This window comes from Anthonomus grandis, chromosome 22 (genome assembly GCF_022605725.1).
Source record: "Anthonomus grandis grandis chromosome 22, icAntGran1.3, whole genome shotgun sequence".
NCBI classification, from domain to species: domain Eukaryota; kingdom Metazoa; phylum Arthropoda; class Insecta; order Coleoptera; family Curculionidae; genus Anthonomus; species Anthonomus grandis.
This window is the reverse complement of record NC_065567.1, coordinates 9,939,093-9,960,312: the sequence shown is the minus strand read 5'-3', so window position 1 is coordinate 9,960,312 and position 21,220 is coordinate 9,939,093. Positions and strand designations below refer to the sequence as shown.

The window sequence follows — 21,220 nt, the reverse complement described above, 5'->3', positions numbered from 1 at the left end:
TGTACCAATATTGATTGTAGAAAAAATACTCTTCAGAGCATCTAAAAAGATGTCAAAGTTGCCCAAGGGTGCACCATATACAAATAAAATAAATATCAAAATCCTTCAGAAGGACACAACAACACTATCTATTTTGCAATATTAAAATTTTAACACACTTACACAATAACAAAATCAAAACTAAAATTTAGAAGTATCATAATTAAACTACACACATGTGTGCCCCATGTCCTCTCAGGCGAATTATGTAATTATTATACCCCTTTTTAACCTTATGGGTTATAAATTGATGTACAATACTTCTATATCAGTTACCTGGTCTTGTGATATGACATTATTCCTCTCTTTAGGCTTAGAAACTGGATTTCCTGTTAGGTATACAGATACTTCCTAATTTATAAAAAACGTTCCCCCATTTGGAGCTCTCTATGTTTGTAGCATAGAAACCTTTTGATGCCAACAAAATTTGGCCAAAACTGTATATCATAAAATAAATTTGGCTGAAGAAGCGCAGGCTTTACAAAGCTTTAGTTTCAATTCACCTCTACGTAACTCCCTTACCTGAACTGTTTCTCTCTCAAATTCTGGATACTTCAATCTATTATGGAAGTAATCGCTAAAAAGAAGCATGAATCACTTTTTTGATACTTTCCAGACCTGTTATTATTATAGAGACTATTTACTTACTACATGATAGTAAAACGATAATTATCTAATTAGTAACCTATTTGCAAAGGCGCGTTTTAAGTTAGTTTTACTGTTTTCATTGGATCGCCAGAATAGGCTATGCCGTAATCCTTAAATGATGCTGCAATGGTCTTCATCTAATTAACAACACATTCGTATACGAGTGTGTCACGGAATTGTCTTCTCTTTCATTTTCTTTAACCTAGTTTTCATGGGATATCCCTAAGCATGCCACGCTCAGACTGAAGAATCCTAAAAGACTGTAACCACTTTTTATTAGATTTTTGCTTTTAATAAAAATTGACTGCTGTTAAAAGTCTTTAATAGAGTGGCACTTATGCTAACGGCAGCTTATCAGTCTGGAGAACATTACCTGAGACTCCACCTGAGATGACTCGGAATGGTCTTGGGAGGTCCCTTAAGACTTAATACTTCACTTAAGACTCGGCTTAAGATCTGGCTTAAGACCCTGCATAAAACCCTAAAATTAACACGTGAAAATTGCGGCTTTAAAAACCATATGAAAACAGTTTTCAAAGAATAGGAATCAAGCTTACCTAAAGATGTTGAAGGGTCTTTTATAAAGTAATTTTTCACATTACATGGCTAGTGTTGCCATCAGGTAACCATGAGGTCGAATCCCAACCTCGAGAAATTAAACTTGTTAACCTGGAATTTGGAAAAAAAAAGCCAAAAGACAATTTCTGGGTACCTCTTCGATGGATAATCTCACGCCCAGTTTTTCAAGAATTGACAATACAACGTTGCCCCACTTTAAGCTGAGTTGCAGCGAGTACGGAATCAAATTAGAAATCAAAGAATACTTTGATGAAACTACAGGAAAAATAATGGCAACAACCCCCCGTATCGAAAATGCCAATAGGTAAAAAGTTGATCCTTAAGCATGGCGTACGTGACTAATGACAAAGGACAGACAGATAGGAAAATTACTTTAATCAGAGAGAGAGGGAGAGAATAATAACCTGATTCCAGTAAATTGCTTAAAATTAAAAACGAAGAGAACAGCTAACGCCATCTAGATATGTTATTTTTTTACAAGGTCATTCAAAATTTCAAAATATACTTTATTTGCTAAGTTTACAAACTAATGCTAAAAGCTTCCTAATCCTAGAATTTATAATACAAGTATTTATTTGCTTATACAGGACAAAAACAGAATACAGAATCGATTTTGATTGTACATAGAAGCATATTTTATATAAACAAAGAAAAAACCAAATAATTTTAAATATTAAAATGAATCGTTAAAATACTTTTCAATGCTGTAGTAAGCTTTTGGTAAGATTAATTTCTTTAGTTCTCTCCTAAACTTTTTAAGGTCTGTAACAGTCCTAATCGAAAAGGGAACATGATTAAATATTTTACGACTAATAAATATAAGAGAGTTTCTCGTAAGTGAGGAGGTGGGGATTGGAAGAGATAAGTTGCCCACTTGACGAGTATTATGACTGGTGCAGGATGGTGGACTTACGAACTTATGTATGAGTGTTGCAGTTTCCAATATAAAGAGTGACAAAACTGTTAAAATTCTTTCAGCTACAAAAAGAGGTTTACAAGAGACTCTTAGACCAACACCACATAGATACCTTAATGCTTTTTTCTGAATAGTAAAAATTATGTTAAGGAGTCCCTTGGAGCACAAATCCCAAAATGGCAACCCATAACGGATATGAGAGTCTATTAAGGCGAAATAAACTGAACGAGCAAACAAGCCCCCCAACTCATGCCTGGCAACCCTGACTGCAAAACAACCAGAAGAAAGTTTAGCAGCGAGGCCCAAAACGTGGTTGTCAAACCTTAAACTCTCATCAATAAAGAGACCGAGAAATCGACAATAATCCCTACCATGTAGTGGGCTCTGCTCATCAAACAAAAAACCCTCCACATTACACTTAAAGCCCAGAACAAAAGTCTTATCAATATTGAATACAAGCTGATTGCAGATGCACCACTCTTTAATTTTGTAAAGGTCCTCTACTATGAGAGATCTTACTACTTTTTGATCTTTGTTATGCCACAGAATTGTAGTATCATCGGCAAACTGAACTACTAGTCCATGCAGTGATAGAGAGCTCAAGTCATTAACGTATAATAAAAACAAAATAGAATTTTTACCCTTTACACTAGATGTAGCGATCAGTACTATTTTTATACAATATTAAATTATTACAATATAAAAGAAACAAAAAAAAAATAAAATGCTACAAGACCAGAAACTGAAGAGTTAAAAACCTGAAGTCATTCCTCTCCCTATGATCGAAGAATGATTTTTGTTCGTGACACTCTGGAGACCAAATTCTTCGGCGCTCTTCTTGGAGTTTTTTTCAGAATTTTATTTATCTTACGTGAATTATACTTGAATTATAGGTTATTATTTAGCAAAACTAGGCATATTGAAATAGGACATTTTATTGATATTTATTAAGATATCTGATTAGAAAAGCAGGTAATATCATATTTTGATCCATATCCATTTTTTTAAAGTTATAAGCAACATTATTTAGTATATTTTTTTAATATAAGAGATTATATATTGTTTTTGTTTTCAGATTAATATTAGCTTGGACGAATATGAACGTGTTGTAACAGCATATTTAAGTGAAAAAGACGACTCGTATGAGCCAGTTCCAGAACTGAGAGTATATAGACTTAGTAAGTAAATTATTGTGCATTTACGTACGTTTATATTTCAAATGTATTATTGAAAATCTGATAACTTGGTTTTTGGCAGATTTTCTTCTATCGATGTAACCTTAATTTAATTATTTTGTTTTCACGATTTTTTACGAATAAATCAAAAATGATTATTTTAAAATTAACTGGATTTAAATTAATGCAAACATACCTGGATGCAGTCTCCTTGCTGAAAACTAATAGTTCTAAAACTAAACTCAACCCAAAATAAGTTTTGAAATGTTCATCTTGTGATTTTCATTCATGATCGAAATTTTTCATTTAAAAAAATGGGCCTCTAACCCTTATTACTTTTATAAGTATTTTGTATTAAGTTATCTTTGTTTTGTAATTAAGCATTTTTGCGTCTTTAGAAACTTTGGAAGTATTACTTTATATTCTAAAAATATTAAAACAAAGAAAATATTGTTTAAAGGAACAGCCATAACCGATCTGTTGCTCGAATTTATTTATGAATCCTTTTAAGTTAAGTGCAAATAAACTTTTTTAATATTTAAGGCTGCTTCTAATCCTATTCAGTTTGGCAATCACCTACATTATTGCTGTTCTTGCCCAACGACATAATCCATTAAATACTCTAGTCATTATAAACAAAAGATTAGAATTACACATTTATAAAGAAGGAACAAAAACACGTACATAATAATTTATTCTAACCACGGTTTTCAGCATAAAATAACTTGTTTGCATTTCTAGATTTACTTGGTTCTTTTTCTTCTAATTATTTATTGGAAACAAAGAGGCGAATAAAAGACTATCTAAAGTTAACAGGTGTGACCACAGGGTGGAAAAGGCCATATAAATTTTTCATAAAATACGTCTAATAAATCTGGTTTTCATTAGCTCCTCAGTGGAGTCTTACTCAGTAGCATAGATATCAACAGGAATGAAGCGAATAATAGAATGTTAACAAAAGTCCTTTTGATTCTTTTTGAATGTTAACAAAAGTCCTTTTGATTTCACTAAAAAGAAGTGGCAGCTAAAGCCAAAAGGTAGTACGGAATTTAGTTTGAAAAATTGGCCATTATGTAGAAGTTGAAAAGTTTCAAAATATCAGACCAAGACATTTATGTGATAGCAAATATTTTGTATTTCTTTAATTATTATCTCACACTATAAATAGGTTGATGCTAATCTGCGGACGAGCCAAGATTGATTTTGTTGATTTATTGATTTTTTAAGTGAAAAGTTCCAACATTTTAAGATATTTTTATGTTTAATGTTTAATAATTAAGTTGTCTTATAAATAGGTTCCGAAGCTCTTAGTCTTTGTATAGATTCATGAGTCTGTCATCTCTATTGCGCTCGTCTAGTAAAATATAAGACTTATTTTTGATTTCTTAAGTACTATAAGCAAAATTCTTTATCATTGACACCGGTTTTAAAGATTTTAAATTCTCAAAATTCGCGATCAAAAAATTAAGAGTACTGTTTTGAAATGCCACCCACCAGTGCCCGGGGCTACTATATTTTAATCTCTAAAGGTAAATTCTAGTTGGTAAGATGCTTGGGTTTATTTGCTCGGCATTGGAAACTATGTCTTTATGCACCTTTACGCAATTTGATATACATATTTTTTTATTGTAAAAATATAATGAGCATCAATTATATTGCTGGTGGTAAGAAAAGGTGAAAAAAAATTAAATAAAAGTTCTACCTTTTTTAATTAAATATTTACCGTCTTTACGCACTAGAAATTAAATAGCATTAAATCCATCTAACACTACTTACTTCGGCCTTATTGCATATGTTTTACATTATCTTTTTTTTTAACGTATTTCTGAGGAATTAGCGACTTATCTTTATACTTTGCAGATGTAAACATTGTGTAATTCAGGAGATCATGCATACATGAATATCAAGTTACATAATTTTATAGCTGCGAAGTTGTATAATAAGAAATTAGATTTGTTTAAGACAAGATGAGTATTAATTTTATAAGACTAATTAGTTTGAAACAAATTTTAAAATAAAGTACTAAAAATACTATACAGGGTGTTTCAGAACTATGGGACCAAACTTCTGGGGGTTGTTCGGTGCAACAGAAGAATCCATTTGAGCATAGGTACCCATGTCCGGAAATGCGTCACTACGCCACTGTGGACCTAAGACGCGTTAAAATTTATAAAAAACATTAATTACCTAAATAGGATCTGCTGCATTTATTTTTACCTTTTGTACATGATACCATAACAACAATTGTTTAAAATCAACGCTTATCAATGTCAATTCTCAATGTCATGTTTAAAAATTTTATAGCTTACAATTTTTAAACATTTATTGCTAATGGAAAACTTTACCAATCAAGAATTGGCGGATATGCATTTGGCATACGGAGCAACAAACTGCAATGCACGAGCAGCATCGTGGTTGTATCATGAACGTTATCCCGAACGACAGCATCCTGGATACAAAAAGTTTATTGCGGTTCATCGGCGGCTCGCTGAGACAGGCATATTTAAGACCAAGACGCATGATACTGGTGTTGCTCGAACCGTAAGAACGGTCGAATTTGAAGAAGAGGTACTTCAGCGAGTTGCCGATGAACCATCAAATAGCACACGTGACGTCGCTAAGAATATGAATACGAGTAACGCTTCTGTCTGGCGGGTACTACACGAGCAACAACTCCATCCTTACCACTTCCAGAAAGTTCAAGGTATGACTGCAGCCCATTATCATCCTAGAGTTCAATTTTGTCGATGGCTTCTGGATCACATCATTGCACAACCAAATTTTTTACGATATGTTTTGTGGACCGATGAAGCCTATTTCACAAGAGACGGTATTTTTAAAAGTAGGAATAGTCATGTTTGGGACGAAGAAAATCCTTATGCAATTTTTCCAAGAAAACATCAGAATCGTTCGTCTGTCAACGTATGGGCAGGCATTGTTGATGATTATTTAATTGGGCCATACCTTCTACCGGAACGGTTAACAGGACCTATTTATCTGCGTTTCTTGGAGGAAGTTCTCTCAGAACTCCTTGAAAATGTTCCACTACACGTTAGACAGCAAATGTGGTTTCAGCATGATGGAGCGCCGGCTCACTTTGCTGTACGCGAGTATTTGGCTCAGCAGTTTGGGCACCGTTGGATTGCCAGAGGTGGAGCAGTTTCTTGGCCTCCTAGGTCACCCGATTTAACGTCGCTCAATTCTTTCCTGTGGGGGACATGTAAAGTCTTTAGTCTACGAAACTCCAGTGGAATCAAAGCTAGACTTAATTGGACGAATAACAGCAGCATTTGAAATCATTCAAAACGAGGATCAAATTTTTAGTGTAGTCCACCGAAATCATGTGCGGCGTTTAAATCGGTGTATTGAGGTTGGAGGAAGACATTTTGAACAATTGTTGTGATGGTATCATATACAAAAGGTAAAAATTTAGGTAATTAATATTTTTTTCTAAATTTAAACGCGTCCTAGGGCCGTAGTGGCGTAGTGACACATTGCGTAGTGAGTAGGACATGGGTTCCTATACTCAAATGGTTTCTACTGTTGCACTGAACAACCCCTAGAAGTTTGATCCCATAGTTCTGAAACACCCTGTATAGTTTCACTTCTTAAATTACACTTTTACGTGCAAGAGTTTTTTTTTAGTTAGTTAATTTTTTGTAAAACTATCTGCTGGATGTATAGTAAGGGGTGAAAGTACGGCACAGAGTGTATGAGTTTCACCCGTCAATTTAAGCGTTATCACTATTTTTTTTGCGAAATTTCTTTTATTTATTAAAAATTTACTCGCAACCACTAAGCAAAACCTATAATCACTAAATTAACTTTGCCGGTACCAATTTAACTAATACGAAGGGATAGTAAAAAATCTCTAATCTTTTTACTAAAACTAAATGAGGATGAAGTTCTGGTAATGCTAGAAGGCTGCGAATTGAATGCATAAGTTGCTAAATAGCTCAAACATTCTTAAAGAATTCATTGTTGTCTTGGAGTACCCACCACAAGAACGAGTTGAAACCGAACCGCAGCATGGAAATCAGAATGAGTGTTAAGTTTCCGGTATAGGTAGTCTGACAAAAGAGTTTGTCTGACTTTAAAGACCGAACATAAAATATGTAACTCTTACCTTTCTCTTGTAGTAAGTCAGTCGGATTCTTTTAGATCCGGCGATATATAATCCAATTTATAATCCACGACGATATCCAAACCTTAGGCATGCAATTTGAATTTTTTGCGAGGGCAATTTTATGAATATTAAACAAAGGATAAAAAATATATTACAATAATTCAAATAGGATAATACCTATGATACACACAAACTAGGTCTAGTTGGTGTATTCAATGCCTCTCTAATTAACTAATTTTCTATATAACTGATGATATATGACTCGAGAATCTTGGATCTTAATCGACGGATCCAAACGGAATGCCACAGGGTCAATGAAAAATGCTGAAATCATTCAAAATGGTTTTGATAAATTAATTGATATCTGTTTAATATCATAGATATAACGAGACATTGTGTTCTTATGTCTGTGATAATATATTCGGATAATCCGCTATTCAATTGATTTGTTTTCAAAATGAAAGCATAATTAGATCTGTGACTTCCTCGAGGACCAACTTAGTATTTGGCAAACCGAAAAGCGAACTACACTGCAACCTGACTTCAATAAAGTATGGAAACTATCGGATTCTCTCGTATAACTAAATATCTCTGAACTGTAGTCATTCTTCCATCAATCTGTCCAAAATGTGTTTGATTATATTTACATTGTGTCTACTCGCTGGATAGTCTGTAACTGTCCTTAAATCTTGTGAGGAATAATAATCAATTGAAAGACATTACAGCATAAAGCCGATTAGATAAAATTTGAGTACTTACTCTTCTCTACCAATTGATTTTGTGGTGTTCGAACATTTGTCGTCGTACTAATAAAGCCTGGTAATAACAGAACATAATGTAATAACATTTAAAATTTCTGCAGAAAACATCGAAAAGTGATTGCCGGGGCAATGATTTTGAGTCTGACATATGAGTCTTCGTAAGCACATCAAAATTCAGCATTTATTCTTAAACATTTTTACGTGACGGAAATTCACAAATCAAATTAATATGTGATCTTAAATGTGTCATGTTTTGTGTTTTTTATAGAATACCAAGAAAAATATACATAATCATATTTTGTTATATGCATCCTAAAAATTATGCGTGTTTACTGGATGTACATACCTTTTTAGTTTTTCTACTAAATGCTGTATATAAATTATATTAGGTTATGTTTGCGGCTCCTTTTTCGTTTTTGATTAGGGCTACCTGCCCTTCTTTACCTTAAAAGCATATGACATATTCCAGGTGCGTTAGAATGATGCACACCAATCCATACTAAAAACAAGCCTATTGGAACACTGTTTTGTACATAATTTTAATCGATTTGTAAAAAATCTTTTCCGATATATGACACTTCGATTACTTATGATTACCGAAGTCAGAAGCCACCCTTTATATGAGTCAAATATAATTGACATCGTCGCAATCGCCCTAATTGCAGCTATTAAACTTATTTTTTAAATGTTTTTTTTTTTTAATTTACTGTACTAATATTGGTGTGCGTCATTAAAGCGCTAATGCATTTGTATTAGTTTATTCGTTATGCAATGTGTATGGTCATGGTTATACGCTGTGTCAGAATAAGTCATAAATAATTATGTATTTTGTTGTATAACATCATTATTTTTCTCTCGAATAACATAATTACGAAATCACGATTTATTAAAAAGAAAAGTAGTCTTATTGGTCCTAAATGACTAAAGTTGATTATAAACTTCTTAGTTGCTGGATACTAAAACGCCTTGTAAATATGCCTGGAAAACTAAGTAAACGTAGCATTGATCTATAAGGAAAGGGTCACTTATTTCGGTTTTCTTTTTAAAAAAAATATGTCCTCTACCACCGCTTTGAGTTTTTAAGTGTATTTTTAAAATACCCTGTAGTTTAAAACTTATTTATTTATATTAATTTATTTTCAGCAAAATCTTCGTTCAGAATCTTTTGAAGGTTCTTAAGAAATTCATGACATAAATGGCTTATAATCTTATTTTTATTTTCTAGGTGCTTTTTCACCTGGTTCTAGTCTTTTTTTATTTTATATTTAAGTGCTCATGTACGGAAACAAATTAAGCAATACAGAAAAAATAAATCTACTAAAAATATAAAATTATCTTATCATAAAAAAAATAAAATTCGCAATTCAACAGGCTATTAATTTTTAATGTATATATACATATCTATATCTAAAAGCATAACATTTAAATTTGAATAAGTCGACATTTGGTTTTATTCAACGTCATTTAATTCATGTGATCTCAACTTACACCTGCATGAAGACAAAAATACATATTGAGATACCCATGAATTTTATAAAACATAATAGGATATATTTTTCAGTTTTCACTTATTTTAAATGAATACGCTTAATTTTAAGATTTGCGAAATTAAAAAATCAATTTAATATCCATATATTCTGATGCCTTTGAATTTCTACTTACAGGTGTTCATTCGAATGTAGTCATAATTTAAAATTAATTATCTCGTATAATTTATTAAAATGAATCAGATGTGTAAAAGAATTGTTGCTCGTAGGTTATAACCATAACTTTCTTAAATTTGATATTTGTACCAAAGATTATTTTACAATTCAGAATTTTAATTTAGGTAGTCTTTTTCGCAATATCTTGTTTTAATGTTTAAGTCTTATTTGTGTAATAAAGTGTGTGGAGAGTGTAGTGTTAGGAGACAAAATTTGCTGGTCATACTCAAGATATACAGACAAAATTGTATCTTCGTAAAGAAGGCCTGTAGGATTTTTTTTTATAGGAACGTTCGATATTATTTTTCGATGTTCTACCTGGCTCCGAGAGATTTCCCACATGAACCAGGACACCCTGTATATTTTTTAAGTTTTTTATATACAACAATACTTGCTTTTTGAGAGTTTTTAAAATTATTGAAAACATGGTATGGATTCAATAATTTTGGAATGGATGGAAAACAAAAGGACTCTTTCTCTTATCGTAAAAAAGTTTTTTGATCGGTAAACTGAACACAACCTTAACTGGCTCATACAGCTCATTTCAATGATGTCGTATTTTTGTTGCGGTTTAGGTGAAGGTAGAAATAAGAAGTCAAAAGTCAAACAGATCTGTCAGATTTTTTGGACAAAAATTCAAGTATAAAACTACAGATATATGTTATATTTTTCATAAAGCAAGATTTTAGTCATAATTCATACTTTAAAATAAACCTCGAGTTCTCCCAGTCATACTTTGGCCAGAAATTGTTTCTTTTTTTTCAATAAAACCATATGTTATACCACAAAAACCACAAAAATATGTTTTTAAGTTGGTATATTTTGTTTAAATTTCATTAAAATTTTATTAAAATAAGCTGGGTTAAGTAGATCAGGGTGAATTAAGCTACTGACAGTAAACTGGTCACCATAGGTGAATTTCATCAAACAGCAGTACTAGATTAAGATTGTCGATTCAGGTTGTAAATATTAAGATATTATTATTATTATTATTAATATTAATAATAATAATAAGTAAATATACCGAGGCTCCTTGTGTGTATTTTTACAGGACAGAAGCTCTACCAAAAAACTTCTTCCTTTTCTTCCTTCTTCCAAAATGTTAATGCTAGTAGATACATATGTCACTTTTGTAATGATAAATACATCATGTTAGATTAAATACATTTATATTTTGGTTAATTATTCTTTATTGATTTATTAAACATTATACTTTTCGATAATTAAACTTTTTGTTCGCCAGCTATTCTTTTTCTGATCACAATATGGCTTAATTCAGTTAAACGTAAATATAAATAAACATGTCCAAATAATCTGATACATTTTTTGGCTTCTGTAGGTTTTGTATTTTTCTTTTTATGTACTGTGTTTACATTTGTTAAATATATGTCTTGCCTAACCTTTCGACTATTAAGAATCAGATTATGATTTTATATTTATTATAATGTTATACTAAAAGGCCCGCCCACTGTTCTGTCTTCGAATCGTCAAGCGATAAATTATAGGAGCGATAATTATAGAAATCCTAATTTATGGAAAATATTATTTTAACGGAAATCTCAGAGGTGTTTGACTTTCCAAATGTCGATCTAATTGGATGCAAACCTGAATGAGGTTTTGTGTCGAAGGTTTACGCGTGCAAAAATAACTTTAAATATATAGTCTTTAAGATATTTGCGCCTATTAATTTATTACTCCACATTAAAAAAATGGCGGAACATAAATATTTTGACTAAATTTTTGAGATTCTTTCATCGTTGCCAGAAAAGATTTTGTAGCCACAATCGTGTTTAAGTCGACGATAATATTCGATAATGTACAACAAAAATTCAAACGTATTCTTTTAATTACCTTGATTCTTAAGATTAAATGCTGATGGTCTACTTCTGTTAGGATGTAGTTCTTGACTAAGGTCAAATGATTATGTAAGAATCGTTATTGGATATAGTTAATTTTTAGGCGATGATATCATAAAAGCTGTTGATATGAAAGTTAATACAATTAAGAGATGAAAGTTAAATAGCTTCATTCTTTAGTCATCGATATTTAAAAAGCTTGTATTATTACCTAAATTTAAAAAAAGAGAATGGATCAGACGAGTGAGTCAGAATTGTGTTTCTTACAAAAAATTTTTAATGTTTTTTAGTGCATTTGAAATCAGCCAACCTGCTAAGCCTGTTTTATTTTTGGTTTTTAATTTTAAAAAATGTCGCCTGTTACATCTTAAATGTTTAGTTTATTCCTACAAAACATTTTAAGAGTTTTTATTTTTAAAGCTATGACTGGTTTAAGATAATGTATAAAAAATCTTATAGGTTTTATATATTTTTTTTTAAATTAGATTATAATTTTATTCAGTTTAAACATTAATATTAAATAGAAAGTGTTGTAAATATACCACAATAAAGTTTTTGCTTTTTTTTCTCTAGGGGTACTTTTTATCTTAACACGCGATCTGAAGAACCTCAATTTAGAACCGTAGCCATAATTACCGCCCATCCCTGAATTCTTTAATCTTGCACTGTATAGCCTTAAGAATGTAAACTAATAATAACACAAAATTATTAAAAATTTGAAAAATCTGAAAATTAAGACATAAGTTTTATCTTCATTTAACCATATTTTAGGTTGAGTTATTAACTATGTTTAGGGTTAATCGATTTTGCTTGTACTTTTGAGGCTGATATATGCTTAAGCATGTTAAATCCACTATATCAATCAAAAGTAAAACAACTCTTATTAAAATGCAGTGCCCAAATTTGGTATACATGTAAGGGTATCTAGAAAACTCTAAGAGTTAGAAAATTGGTTAAAAGGAGAAAGTTGTAAGAAATTACCGTTGTAATTGCGAATCCAATTGGGAATGATGACGTTTCGGTTGTGAGATACCAACTTTTTTTTTCTTATGGGGGCAATTTTGCTTTTTTGCTTGATATGACACTTATATTTTATTTTTCAAAAATATTTTATTTGTATGTAAAAAAATTACAAAGTTTATTTTTTGCTGGGTTGACTAGGGAAGCCGTGATTACGGACGACAACAATGCCTAACATCATTTTGCTGACAGTTCTACGAAATATTGAAATACACATTTGATTTTACTTTTTATCATCTCGTTATTATTTAGTTCTTTGCTATTTAGTAGTTTTTGTTTGTATTTAGTATTTTTTTATTAACTTTTAATTACAAAAAATGGCTATGCCATATACCAGTAAAGAAAAATTTTACATATTTGAATTTTATATTAAATGTAATAGGATTACAAATCTTGCCACCGCCAGTTATTTGGAAATATGGTCCTGCGAGACAACCGCCAAGTATAAGATTATTCGCTAGGTTTGTCACGAACCTTAAAAATCTTGGAAGTTTTGAAACACCAACGCCAAAGAGTTATCAGAGGAGCAATGAGAATGAAGCCCGTGATAATAACTAGTAGTAGTGTATATATATACACTACTACTAGTAGTGTACTACTAATAGTAGTAGTGTATATATATATATATATATATATATATACACTACTCAAACATACAAATATATATCGGTCATTTTTTTAAATGGAATGCTATATTTTTTAATGCATTTATGAAATATAGGCAAAATTCCAAGCAAGTTTCGTAAAACACACCTTATCTCAAAACTCAACTGTTTCAGAAATATTTACATTTAACCAACAAGAAAGCAAGTAAGTACGTCTATTTACAAATTAAGATAAAATGGGAGATGAATCAATTATTTCGGGTGATATACGTCTAATTTCATATCTAATTCTATTTTTCAAATCTTCTACGTTGTTTGGCTTCTCAATATAAACTTTACTTTTCAGGAATCCACAGCCAGGTCTGGTGACCTGGCCGGCCATTCTATTGGCCCTCTTCGTCCTATCCATCTTCCTGAGAACACTGTATCCAAGTAATTACGGATATCTCGAAAGAAATGTGGCGGTGCACTGTCTTGCTGAAACCACAAATTATCTGTCGGGACAGCAGGGTCTTGTTCGTCTGGGTATAGGGCAGCCAAAGCAGGGACAAGATCTTCTTCAAGAAAATTCAAATAGCGTTGTCCTGTTAAGTTTTCTTCGATAAATTATGGCCCTATTACTTTATTTTCCATGATACCAGCCCAAACATTAATAGATTTACGGTACTCTGTATGAGCCTCAGTAACTCAATTTGACACTGACCAGTACCGACAATTTTGCCAATTTACGACACCGTTTAAACAAAAAGTTGCTTCCGAAACCAAACTGGTAACACAAACTGACGGTTATTATTGCAAATATTCATCATTTGCTTGCAAAATTGGTTTCTTCGATCAGGATCTTCCTCATTTAATTCGTGTATTAGTCTAATTTTATAAGGGTGTTATTCATTTGCTTTTAAGATGCGTCGTACTGACGTTCCGGCTATATTATTATCAACTGAAATTTGTGAAGTTGCATTGTTTGGATTTTCTTCGACGGAGAGCAGAACGTTTAATTTTGTTTCTTCAGAAATTTTTGAACGACCTGATCTTGGTAAATCCCTAACATGACCTGAAGTAATGAATTTGTGCTCTATTCTACTAACTGTTAACTGAGAAATAGGATGGTTTGGGTAATTGGCATTAAACAGTTCACTTACTTCTTTTTACCTGCGCACTCGATCCCCGTACCCTAGCATCATCAAAATTTCAATTCGTTGGGTTTCCGTTAAATTAGCCATAACTTATTCTGATAAAAACTATTAATTTTCGAAGTGACAGTGACATTCCAAAATGGAGATTCTTTAAAAGTGCAACCATGGCAATAGAAACAATTGGCAGTGTTTATAACATTATGTTCATCCTCGATTTTACCTTAATTTGTAAATAGACGTACTTATTTGTTTTCTTGTTATTTGAATGTAAATATTTCGGAAACAGTTGAGTTTTCAGATAAGGTGTGTTATACGAAACTTGCTTGGAATTTTGCCTATATTTCATAAATGCAATAAAAAATATAGCATTCCATTTAAAAAAATGACCGTTGACGTTGACCAAAAACTTCCATTCAAAGTCCTCAAAAAAAAAAATCGTCCATATAAGCTTATGAGATACAGACTACCCAAGGCGATTAGAATTTTCGAGCTGGTTTGTAAGGCAGAAAAATTATTTATACTGACGAAACGTTTTTCAGGAACTGCGGAGTATTTCACAGATTATGTCTGTTACTGAGAATCCTCATGAAGTGCTCGAACATAGGCAAGTAAGATAGATTTGGATTTAATGTGTGGTGTGGTATGTATGGTAAGTTAATAACCCAGTTCACAAAATTATTTTTAAGTTAATTGGTATAATTTGTTTTTAGGTAATCTTCTTATAGAACCATTTATAACCATATACTAACCGATAAAAAGTATCCAAATCTTTTGGAAGAGCAGATATTACCGGCCGTGAGAAGTATATTACCAAGAGAACAAGTACGGAATAATGTGTGGCTGCCACAGGACGGGTGCTTAACAAATATTTAACAACAAAGTTATCATAAGCCGCGGACCTGTAAATTGGCCAGCTAGGTTCCCAAATATTACTTTTCTCGCTTTTTATCTTTGGAGATATGTTTAAAATGAAGTGTACGAGCTTGAACCTCCTGCAACTCTATAACAATCAGAAGATAAAGTTCGGAATGTCTAAAATAATATAAATAGAAACCCTCTGCGCAAGGTAACTAAAACTGTGAAAAATGCATTAATCAAAATGGCCATCATTTTGAATAGTTTAATTTATTATATTATCGTTACAGTAGTTTGTTGTGTTATTAATAAATTATCTAGTAATAATTATTTATAAACTACTTACTATAGCAATTCTGTAAGCATCGATAGGATAATAGTTAGAAAGTTAAAAGTAATTAACTGTATGGCAAAAGGCCTGAGCCGGCAAAGTTGGCCATTAGTAATGGCCAACTCCGAAAAATTAATTTTGTAATTTTTTGTCATAAAAACAAAATATTTTTTAAAGTGTACATCAGTATAGATCATTTTGAAGGACATAAAGTGTTCTTATTATTTAAGTAAAAAAACAAAATGGCCGCCATAAGAAAGAAAGAAGCTGATGATGGTATCTCACAACCGAAACGCGGAAAATAAAAACTGAATGCAGCGATATATTGCTCTATAAAAGTTGTCCTAATAATTTTTTTACAGATTTTAAAAGTATTTTGAAATAAAAAAAATACTCGACTTTTTCAAAAATGCAACTTTAATTTTTTCGAAATATTTCGTTTTGAAATATCGTTAACAGATAAAATCGTTCTCAAAGCTGCATTGGATTAGCAATTGAATACCCTATAACTTTTTCCATTTAACCAATTATCTATTTCTTTTTACACCTGTATACCCTTTTTCTTTCTATACCGGTATACCCAATTCGGACCACACTGTATACAATTTCTAATTATTAAAAAATGATTAACCTCAGAGATCTCTATAAGGGTCATTTAGATTAAATTAAATTCTGAAGAGTAATTAATTGGCTTATTATACCAAACCTCGTTTATATAAATAACCAGAGATTGTTTGTTTAAAAATGTTCTGGTGCGGATTTGACTTTCCATCTCTTGTCACAAGTTTTCGATGTAGATCACCTTAGAACTTAAACAATATTCTCCTGAAGCTGTTCCTGTATAAAATGAGAAGTGTGATTGAATCGTTATTTTATTGAAATACGAATCTTAAGAGCATGTCCTATTAGGAATCAAGGAATTTAGTAAATTTCCCGAACTTTCTAATCCAGCAATTTTAGCAAATATTCTTGGACAACTAAAATAATGCTTATAAGTTTCTTTGGCAACTAAAAATATCTTATTTTATCTTAATATAATCTGATGTTGTCAATGACATCCGCTTACTAAAATTTTTTTGAATTTACTATTATTTAAAATAGTTAATTTTATTTCTAAGAAAAAGTTACCTTGGAGTTACGTTACGATGAATTGCGTCCGTGGGAGTACATGGTTAATTTTTTTAGAAATAGGTTTGCATTTTAATGTATACATATATGGGCGCTTTTATGTTACTTAGAATTTTATGCAAACTACAAAAAGATTTTACATAGAATGACAATATTTGCAAACCCTTTTAAGGGTACAGTATGTTAGTAACATGAAAACTTAAGCGTTACAAATGCGTTGATATTTGGAATCTGATTAGGAGTTTCAGTTCTAAGAAAAAGTTATGTATACTTCATAAAATACACCTTGATAAATTTTGAAAGATATTTGGAAAATAATTGTGTTTTTTAGACATGCCTTAAACTTGAGCATTTTGATAATTAACATCCTCTTTTATTGTTTTATACGGTCGCAATAGTAAATTACAGTAAACTCCCTTTCTAGTCTTCTAAGAAGACAGACAGACAGACAATTATACTAGCCAAAAGGCGAAACGTTTTATGGTAAATCTCCATCATTAGCTATTGTGTAAAACGTATGTATTAAATTAACTTATGCAAAAACTTTGCGTAAAGACTTTGTATTAAGATTTAAATATTAATTCTAAAAAACTTATATAATATAAGTTATAATATAATACTTCTTATAACAACTGTTGCACATTGAAAATATGTTTTTAATACTTAGTGACCAACAGGCATATTATAATATTGAACTTTTACTTCACAACTAAATTCTCAAAAATCAATTTTTAAAAATAAATTAAAAAAATCTCTTGGACTTCAACCCTTATTAATTTTACCCTAATAATAAGTTACAAGAAAATACCGTCGCGAGCTGAACGGCGACTGAATCAAATTTAACTGTAGAAAATTACGTAGCAAATTTCATTTAAATAATTTGCGACTTAAAACATTTTAAAATAAATAGTGAGCCGCTGGCTTGTGACACCTGGTATACTATAATAATAAGACATATTTTATAATAATGCATCAAATTCCCCATGAGATTTTTTTTACCGGATCCACGACCGATATATTATACTCATATTATTTATTTTAGCAGTATCACGGTCATTTTTTTCTTGGGTTTTAGATCGAGAATTTCTTATTCCGGATATGTGTATTGTTAGAGCTGCGAAAACTACGTGCAACCCGGAAAATAATATTATTATACTGAATCCTATTTGATACATATATAAACTAGTAAATTAAACCTAGTGACTAATTTGATACGAGTTTTTATTGGCAATTACATTTCAGTTGAAGCGAGAAGCTTGGGACTTGAGGTCCTTTCACATCCTTTACGGAAGTATAATGAAATGGATGTATGGTATATGACTTAATTAATATTAAACATGTAACTAAATGGCCCTTAAAATGCCGAATCTGTCCACCGATTTAACTTAAAAGCCTATAACCAACTCATTACATTAAATAATTGTTTTTATAATCAAAATTAGTAAATTAAAAAAAAGTATTATTGCAAGGTAAAAACAAGCCAACATTTGTGATCGCCTGTGCTTGATCTCGCATAACCTAAAAATCAGGTTTGGCATAACAATGAAAATCTCCGATGGTACAAAATTTTAAAACAAAATTTTAAATTACTAAAAGTGTAATGATGAGACTAGTTTAGAATGCGATTTTACGTATTATGGCCTAATTTCAAATAAATGTTAACAAAATACGAATTTCATAACTTTAATAACTTTAAAGAAATAATATGTCCCTATTTTTCTTTAGTAACGTTATGCAATTAGTTTTATTTTATTATAAAATATAATTTTTATTTAAAATTTAGATAATTTTCATTTTGTGGGTTTTTTTTGGTTCAGTTGGTTTTGGTTGTGGCATTCAATACATCATCATACTTTAATCTAAAAAATTAATCACAAGAATTAAAGAAAATTTAATGACTATATTAGAGCGATAATTTTATTCTTTTCCAAGATTTGTTGTTTATTATGAATGGATGGTCTTAATATTTTAGCCTAATTTAAAAGTTTTAAGATGCCTAAAAATTTTTTAAAAATATATTTTTATGTGAAACAATAAACATGTTTTTAATTGAAAATAGTGTAATAAGTAAATACATACGTGTTCCCTGATACTGTGTTAGTATTTTAAGATTGCCATTTTACATTTACGTATGTACTATAAGTGTTTGTACTATATTATAGTTCCTAATATTTACAAAATGTTGATATTAATTACTCCAACTCAAAAATTGGCATGCCTGTGCTCTTAATATCAAATCCAAATAGTTAAATATCAAAGAATGAAACAAACATAACAAACAAAATAATATTTGTCAAAACTTTTTGTAAATTAAAAAGTGAGATAAAAAATGCTTAAATTGTCGTAAGCTTTTATGAATTATTTTCGTAAATTTAATTTTAAAGAAAGAATTTAATTAGAACGTGCATTTACATGTTTTATTTATACATCTAATTGTAGTAATATATAAGAATTGCTACAAAATTAAAAATTTTCAAAAAAAAAGGAAATCTGAAGTAATTACCAAACTTTTGTTATATGATTTATCACATTTCATAAACGTAATATAGGCAAAACAGCATAGCTTTATATCCGTAGTAAAAGAGAAATGCTTTAAGTATGTACAAAATGTGATACCCAGCCATTACATGAAAAAAATTAATGGAGATAGATATGCAGTTGTTTGAAAAGATATGGTAAAAGTGTAAGTGCATTTCAATTATTAAAACACAATTTCCTTTTATGAAGAATTTGGGCTTAAATTTGTTTTTAATTTAAGTCCAATTTTTGTCGTACTTTAAAGCAAATTATATTACTTGATTATAATTAATTATCTTTAAAGTACGCAATACCTTGATTTTAAAATTCTTTACTATACGGGTGTCCCGAAATTACATCGCAATATTTTACCAGCCGCATCTTTGTCTAAAAATAAGACAAAAAGTCCATATACAGTATGGTTCAAAAGTGCATTGTTTTTAAGTTACAGGGTGTTTTATGAATCATGTTAAAGATGGTTTTTTGTTAATATATCCTGAAAGCCTAGCTGTAATCTTTTGAAATTTTCAACATTTACTATTGGTTTTATTAAAAGCTGATATTGCAACCATTTTTGCTAAAATGTATACAGGGTCGTGTAAAATAAGTGGTCGGTAAAGTTTAAATTGTTAAAACTTTTTTTCTAAACTCCGTGATAATTTTGGTATTAGAATTGAAAGGAACAAACATTTTTACATAAAAAAGGTGCTCTTGTCTAATTTCGATAGGAGCTTCCGTTGTCGAAAAAACCAATTATTAATAAATCATGAATTGGTATTTCAAAAAGTAACTACAAATAACATCTTGTAAAATAATAGTTGGCTGACAATTAGTTTGGTGTTTGTTGACAATTAGTTTATTTGTTAAATTTTGTTTAACGTTTTGTTGACATTTCACATTTTTTAAATTTGCTTTGGCAAAGTAAATTAGTTCTTTTTTGTGATTCATTTTTCAAAAATTATGGATAGATTTACAAATCAAGAGTTAGCTGACATGCATTTTGTTTATGGTTTGTGTAATGGCAGTTCTTTAGCGGCTGTCCGTGAGTATCGCCGAAGATTTCCCCTAAGACATGTTCCAGATCGTCAAGTTTTTATAAACACTCACCGAAATTTATGCAATAACGGAAGTTTTCAAAGAGCTCGTGGACAAGGCAGACCACAAGAAGATTATAATTTAGAAAATGTTTTAAATGTTTTTGAAGAAAATCAGGGGGCAAGTATAAGAAATGTGTCAAGAGCCACACATATCCCTCGCTCTATAGTAAGTAATTAAAAAAATTACTTATTGTTACTATAGTAATTTAATTTTTATTAGATTGGAAGAATGCTAAGATCCCAAGGGTTACATCCGTTTCATTACCAGCGGGTCCAAGATTTAGAGCCAGACGATTTTCCATTGAGGATCCAATTTTGTCAATGGGTAATTAATAATCCAAACTTAATTCCTTCCATTTTATGGATGAACGAAGCCACTTTCACACGAAATGGTTTATTTAACATGCATAATATGCATTTTTGGGCAGATCAAAATCCAAGAGCCATAAGGCGTAGTAATTTTCAAAGAAGGTTTTCGGTAAATTTGTGGGCGGGATTAATCGGGAACCAGCTTATTGGCCCAATAGAATTACCCAATCGGCTAACTTCGGAGAATTATCTTCATATGCTGGAAAATAATCTTGTGGAGCTTCTGGAAGAAGTTCCTCTTATCTTACGCCAAAACATGATTTTTCAACAAGACGGAGCGCCTGCTCATTTTGGTCGCAATGTGCGTGAGTGGATGAATAACCATTTTCCTGAACGTTGGATTGTTCGAGGTGGTCCTA

The 21,220-nt window shown here is 30.9% G+C and overlaps 1 protein-coding gene across 1 annotated transcript in view; it reads left to right on the top strand.

The window, feature by feature from the left end:
• The window catches only part of LOC126748362 (bone morphogenetic protein 6), a 39,357-nt gene that overhangs the window by 11,642 nt on the left and 6,495 nt on the right, over positions 1–21,220 (top strand). The window contains exon 2 of the mRNA XM_050457530.1: positions 3,258–3,360. Within this exon, the coding sequence (XP_050313487.1) occupies positions 3,258–3,360 (103 nt within the window). The remainder of the gene's footprint in view (positions 1–3,257; positions 3,361–21,220) is intronic.